Below are 7,031 nucleotides of genomic sequence, written 5' to 3'. Positions count from 1 at the left end.
CTGTTAAAATCCTGACTATACTCATATCTTGTTTAAGCCCTAGTACAACAACTGCTTAAAGTAACGTGCAATGACATGTTAAAGTTCTCACAAAATCCCGTATGGAACCCTCTCGTTGGATGTCTCTGCTGTGTGGTCTCCTGACTATTGTGAATGTTGATGTTGGGCAGAAACATTACCTTTTCATGAAAGAAATTCTTTTTCTACTTTAAGGACCGGAGTGAATGGAAAATTTCAGCTCTCGTTTGAGGACTTCAGAACGCAATAGAATACCATTTTACAGAATTTCACTTTTGTATGGATTCTCTGAAGAAAGATAATCCTTACCATACTCTTCACTTTTATAGAATGTATCACCACTATGGACTCTTTGATGAATTAGAAGACCTGAGCTCCAACGGAAACCCTTACCACATGCATCGCATCTGTATGGCTTCTCTCCCGTGTGGACTCTCTGATGAGCCTGGAGGTTTGATCTCTGACTGAAGCCCTTACCACACACCTCACATTTGTATGGCTTTTCCCCAGTGTGGACTCTGTGATGGGCTTGAAGACTTGAAAACCCACTGAAACCCTTACCGCACTGTTCACATTTATAGGGCCTCCCTTCTGTGTGGACCCTCTGATGTGCCTGAAGGCGTGAACTTTCACTGAAACCCTTTGTGCACACCTCACATTTGTACGGTTTCCCTCCTGTGTGGACCCTCTGATGTGCTTCAAGGCGTGAGCTCTGACTAAAGCCCTTCCCACACATCTCACATTTGTATGGCTTCACTCTGGTGTGGACTCTCTGATGACCTTGAAGATATGCTCTCTGACTGAAGCCCTTCCCACATACCTCACATATATATGGTCTCTCGCCAGTGTGGACACTCTGATGGCTTTGAAGGTATGATCTCTGACTGAAGCTCTTACCACACTCATCACATTGGTATGGCTTCTCTCCTGTGTGGACTCTCTGATGGGCCAGAAGAGTTGAGGCCTTACTGAAGCCCTTATCACATTCTCCACATTTATAGGGTTTCTCTCCTGTGTGAACCCTCTGATGAATTTGAAGATTAAAGCTCCAACTGAATCCCTTCCCGCACTCCTCACACTTGAATGGTTTTTCTCCAGTGTGAACTCTCTGATGGCCTTGAAGGTGTGAACTCCGACTGAACCCCTTCCCACACTCCTCACACCTGTATGGTTTCTCTCCAGTGTGAACTCTCTGATGGCCTTGAAGGTATGAACTCCGACTGAATCCCTTCCCACACTCCTCACACTTGTATGGTTTCTCTCCAGTGTGGACTCTCTGATGGGCTTGAAGGTATGAACTCCGACTGAATCCCTTATCACACTCCTCACATTTAAAAGGTTTCTCTCCTGTGTGGACCCTCTGATGAACATTAAGAATTGATCTATGACTGAAGACTTTACCACATGCGTTGCATTTGTATGGCTTCTCTCCAGTGTGGACTCTCTGATGATCTTTAGGTTTTGAATTCCAATTGAAGCCATTCCCACACTCCTTGTAAGGTTTCTCTCCAATGTGAATTTTCTGATGGCCTTGAAGATATGAATTTTGGCTGAAGCTGTTACCACATGTAAAATGTTTATATGGTTGTTCCCTAGTGTGGACTATCTGAAGGTCTTGAAAATGTGAGGCCAGACTGAAGCCATTACCACATACCTCAGAATTATAGGGAATCTCTTCCATGTGAACTCTGTGCTGAATGTTACAATCTGAGTTACAAATGAAACCCTTCTCACACTCCACATCTGTGTATAGTTTCTCTTCAGTTTGGATTTTCTGATGGGCTCGAAGGCAAGAATTCTGGTTAAAGGCATTCCCATTCTCCTCAAATTCATAGGGCTCCTGCTCAGTATGGACCCTAAAACTACTACTAAGGTCTAAGCTATGACTGAAGCCCTTCTCATAAATGTTGCATCTGTTGGACACCTCTCCTGTGTGAGTAAGTTCATATGTGTTATGAGAGGAACACTGATTGACATTCTCACCATATTCATATTTAAATGGCACCTCCTCTGCGTGTACTTTCTGATGGCATTGCAGATGTGAACTCTCAGAAACACAGTTATCTCCTCTACAAACACTTTGATGAGTATGAAGAACTGAACTGTAACTACAGTCCTTTCCACATGGACTGTAGGTACAGGGCTTTCCTTCTAAGTGTAACTGCTGAAGAACTTCAGAACTGGAGTCATTGTTGAAGGCTTTTCTGTACTCGTTACCAGGGTAGGGCTTTTGCCCTGTCTGAATTAAGTCTTGATTAAGCAATGAAACCTTCATGACATCTTCTCCACAGTCATGGCAGCTATAGATTTTTTCTGTTCTGTGTACACCCAGATCATCATTGTGATGTGAGATCCAACTGATACTTTCAGACATACGGAAATCATTTTTCATGGAAATTTTCTGACATCTACACTGATAATTACGTGACTCTGTAAGATACATTTTCCTCCAGGAATGCTGGGCTCTCCAAGAGGGAAATTCTTGACTTTTTATGTCATGGGAACCATCTCCTATATGAGTCAATACGTAGTTCTCATCTTCAGAAATCTGAATCGGTATTCCTGCCCAAACTTGGCAGGGGGAATCGCCTTGTTTTTGCAGCTGAGAAATATTCTCTTGAAAAATTTTCATCGAATCTTGACACCCAGTTAACCTGCCTGCACCTTGTTGCCAGGTCTGCCAGGTGGAAAGCTCTTTGGGGGAAAGGCAGCTTAATCCCACTTCTTGAATACTTTCCATATTATGTTGACTCTTGGTTCCTATAAGAATAAAGAGATTTTAGACGTGTACACAGTGAATGCTTTTATTCAGAGATTTCAAGATTTTGCACTTAGATGATGATATGCAACTTCAATAAACTGGAGGAAAATTCATGTTACTACCTCTGATGATACTTAGAAAATGGCTCATCTTTGGCTACACCAGGAATATAAGTAGGATCCACAGAATTCAGGCTATCTGCATGCCTCAAAATCAGGGCTTTGCAACACAACCTGGACATCGAAGATGGTGGCCCTGTTCAAAATGCCTAGTTAAACCATACACATTATTATCATGGGCTGCCTGGAGATTTCAAGAAAACAGAAGGGGACAGTCTCAAATCGGAAAGAGTATAGTTTCAAGTGGATAAATGCTTTTTGCCCTGATAGTAATGGGCATGGTAACATTTTTGTTTTTAAGAAGACTGCATGTTAAATGCTGTGCAGATGAAGGTAAAAGTAGATCTTTATGCTTGAGGCATCAAACTGCCTATCTCTAATTCACTCTTTATCTTCATGAGACTAATAATAAGCTCTTCTAAGTCACCGTAAGCCATTATCAGCTTTAACTCCTTTCAAAAGATATTTTGCAATTATCAAGGGCTATGGTGCAGGTCAGAACGTAAAACACGGGTGACAGAATTCAACTCCAAAGACATCAGAAAAAAATGGAAGCTGAGGGAACCACAGGCAAGTTTTACGGCACCAGTAGGTGTCCTTTGTTATCAAACAAACAAAACTCAGCGAACATTGACTTTGGCTTGCACCATTTTGCTGGAAAACTACTTTAATGTTTAGGGAATTTGAGGCTCCAGAAGAGTTGGAGATGCATATGTTTGGGTGGAAATGGCTTGTCCCTTAGTTTTGAAAGCTCAGATTATCAGCAGGCAACAGATCTTCATATCCTGGTGAGAAGTATACTCCCTGAGGACCGGAGGTCCAACGGGGTTGAAGTAAGAACATGCACTCTCCTAACACTTGGCAGGACGTTAATTCTCTTTCAGCATCCGGCGGAGGGGGTGGGGAGCAGTACAAGAGGATTCTTTTCATAACATGAACATTATCCTCAAACATAATAATTCTTTGTGTTTTTCTGTCTCTCCACACTGGGGTGGATTACCCACAAGGACAAGCACTTCACTGTGTACACAGCATTACCCTCACTGCCTGTAACACTCCTAGTGAATAGTAGTTGCTCAATAAGCACATAATGAATAGATCACAGCTTGAGTCACTCTCACTCACAGAACTGAAAGTGCATATATGTGTCGAGTTATTTTTCATGGGAAAGGAATTGGTGATGGCAGTTTTACTGCAATGTTGAAAGGCTGTGTGAGAGGTAGGGCTACACTCAGATATCACCTGCTGATGAGAAAAGCAAAGGTCACAAGAATCTTGTGGATTGTGTCTTTTTAATTTTGAAAATAAATGGTGTAGTTTTTCTTGTATAAAATCTTACCTGTAGCCCCACCCTATGCCCAATTTATAAAAAAATTAAAAATAAAAGGCCACACTGATGATTGCGTGGCAGCAGGATCTGGGGCAGTTCACTGACTGCAGGGTAACACTTTACGGCATGTCTATGAGTACTCATCTCAGTAGTACTTTAAAAAAAAATGCCAACCAACTATACTCCAATAAAAAATTAATTTAAAAAATGCCTAGTGATGTCTTTGGTTTCTCAAAAGCAAAGCTTTCAATTACTATGTTAATATTTTATATAATAATGAAATGAAGGGACACAGTATACGAGGCATGTCAAATAAAGTAAATAGCTTTACTTTTCTTTTGGCAAATGTGTCTTTCAAGGAGTTGGTCTATTTCATCTAGGCTGTCAAATTTGTGGGCACAGAGTTTGTTCATAGTATTCCTTTTTTATTCTTTTAATGCCCACAGGTTCTGTAGTCATGTTCCCTCTTTCATTTCTGATATTAGTAATTTGCATTTCTGTGATATTAGTAATTTGTGTCTCTTTTTCTTAGCTACCCTAGCTAAGAAGCTTATCCATTTTAGGCATCTTTTCAAAGAACCAGCTTTTGGTTTCACTGATTTTCTCTACTGATTTCTTATTTCCAATTCTTTTTCTTGTCTTCTACTTACTTTTCTTCTGCTTACAATTTGCTTTTCTTTTTCTAGTTTCCTAAGGTGGAAGCTTAGATGATTGACTTTAGACCTTTCTTCTTTTCTAATACATATATTCAATGCTATAAATTTTCCTCTAAGCAGTGCTTTTGATGCAGCCCACAAATTTTGGTAGGTTGTGTTTTCATTTTCATGTAGTTCAAAATATCTTAACATTTCTCTTGAGATTTCTTCTTTGACCCACGTGTTATTTGGAAGTGTATTGTTTAATCTCCATTTGAGGTTTTCCAGTTATTTGATTTATTGACTTCTAGTTTAATTCCATTGCAGTCTGAGAGCAGGCACTGCATAATTTCTATTCTTTTAAATTTGTTAAGCTGTGTTTTCTGATTCAGAATATGGTCTATCTTGGTGAATGTTCCATGTGAGCTTGAGAAGAAGAGTTCTTTCTAATCATGTACATTAACAATGGCTACAACATCCAACTCTATGCCACAAAGCTATCACTTTAGAAGCCATTTTAACTCAGTCTACAGGGAAAAATATACTCCGTACCTTGTTTTATTGTGCTTTGCTTTATTGTGCTTCACAGGTAGGGTTTCTTACAAATTGAAGGCAACCCTATGTTGAGCAAGCCTACTGGCACTATTTTTCCAACAGAATTTGCTCATTACTGAAGGCTCAGATGATGGTTAGCATTTTTTAGCAATAAAGTATTTTTTAGTTAAGGTATGTGAATTGTTCTTTTAGCATAATGCTACTGTACACTTAGTATAGTATAAACATGACTTTTATATGCGCTAGGAAACCAAAAAATTTGTGACTTGCTTTATATGCAATATTTGCTTTATTGCAGTACTCTGGAACTGAACCTGCAATATCTCTGAGATCTGCCTGTTTGAAAACAAGAACAGGGTTATGTGGGGTGGAGACAGAAGAAGTGAACTGCAGAAAACAAAGACTATTCTAGCATAAAATGGCCAGCCTATCACAGCCTGAGATCAGATGTCACCACTGTAAATGATCAAAAAAAATCTAAAAATTATAAGAAAAAAGTAATCAAACATATGTATAATTTAAAAAACAGATGTGTCATATTTTATTACCATGCTATTTTACCCATATGTACTTTATGTCTGCAGTTAGTTAATGCAAATGTAGTAAGTTTTCTATTAAAAAGGAAATTCTGGCAAGGAATTGTAATGCTAGATCAACATGATTGGCATGTGTAAGACATCATAAGGTATTTATGAAAGGTTGCATTAAAACTTAAGGTTTAGTTAAGGTTAACATATAGGTTAAGTTATGACTTCAAAAACTCTTAACCCAGTGATGTCTGATATTCTAATTAAGCCATAAAGGAATTAAAATTATCAAAGGAAATAGCTGAGAACAGCTACATGAGAACTACTGACAGGAATGGTATTCAGATCTCGCTGGAACCAGCAAACTACCAAGGAAAGAGAAGAAAAAGCAAGATAATTTGCAGGGAACATCTTATTACTTGAAAGATGGAGATTACTAAAAGTATCTCCTGGTTAATGAAGTAGATGGTTTTGCCATAATTAGAGATGACACTGGAAATGAAAAACAGGAATAATCTGCTATGCGGAAAAAAAAAAAAAGCCCAGAAGCCCTTGGTTTATACAGCAATGATGCTTGCCTGGCTCTACGGACCAGAAACTTCCCTTTCCATCCCTGCTGGGAGTTTCAGATTGCATCAGTGGCAGTCAGCAGCATTAAGGTATAATGTTGGTAAAGGATCACCTTTCACAGCCCCTGGGGATCATGAAGCTTCATGTCAGCAACAGGTGTAGGTGGCTCTAAAAGGTTGTTGACTCTGCACCTCTGATCAAATTAATCAGGCAATTCCATGAAACAGATTCTACTTATGTGGACTGACAAGCTGATTTTATGTAAACATGGACTACAAATCATCTTTTTCACTCCAAGTAAAATTATTTTTTCTTATCACTTTCCAATAGAAGACAAAATTTAATCACTGGCAGAGAAGGCTGAAAACAGATTATGGAATATTACTGGATGTATTTGGAATAAATAGCCTATAACAGCACAAGAACACTAATGGTGGGAAACCATTAGTGAGGCTTAAGATCAACTTAATAGATTGTGACATGCAATTTTTTTTTTTTTTTTTTTTTTTTTTTTTT

General features: G+C 39.0%; 1 protein-coding gene across 1 annotated transcript in view; it reads right to left on the bottom strand.

The window, feature by feature from the left end:
• Positions 1–280: 280 nt before the first annotated feature.
• Positions 281–7,031, bottom strand: part of LOC112415647 (zinc finger protein 112-like) — a 30,275-nt gene continuing 23,524 nt past the window's right edge. Inside the window, 2 exon segments of the mRNA XM_024768793.1 lie at positions 281–388; positions 391–2,778. Coding sequence (XP_024624561.1) covers positions 360–388; positions 391–2,778 — 2,417 coding nt within the window. The 3' untranslated portion in view covers positions 281–359.

The sequence above is a fragment of the Neophocaena asiaeorientalis genome, unplaced genomic scaffold, assembly GCF_003031525.2.
Source record: "Neophocaena asiaeorientalis asiaeorientalis breed wild unplaced genomic scaffold, Neophocaena_asiaeorientalis_V1.1 scaffold629, whole genome shotgun sequence".
Classification (NCBI taxonomy): Eukaryota; Metazoa; Chordata; class Mammalia; order Artiodactyla; family Phocoenidae; genus Neophocaena; species Neophocaena asiaeorientalis.
Note: the sequence above shows the minus strand (reverse complement) of the source record. Positions and strands in the feature narration are given on the sequence as shown.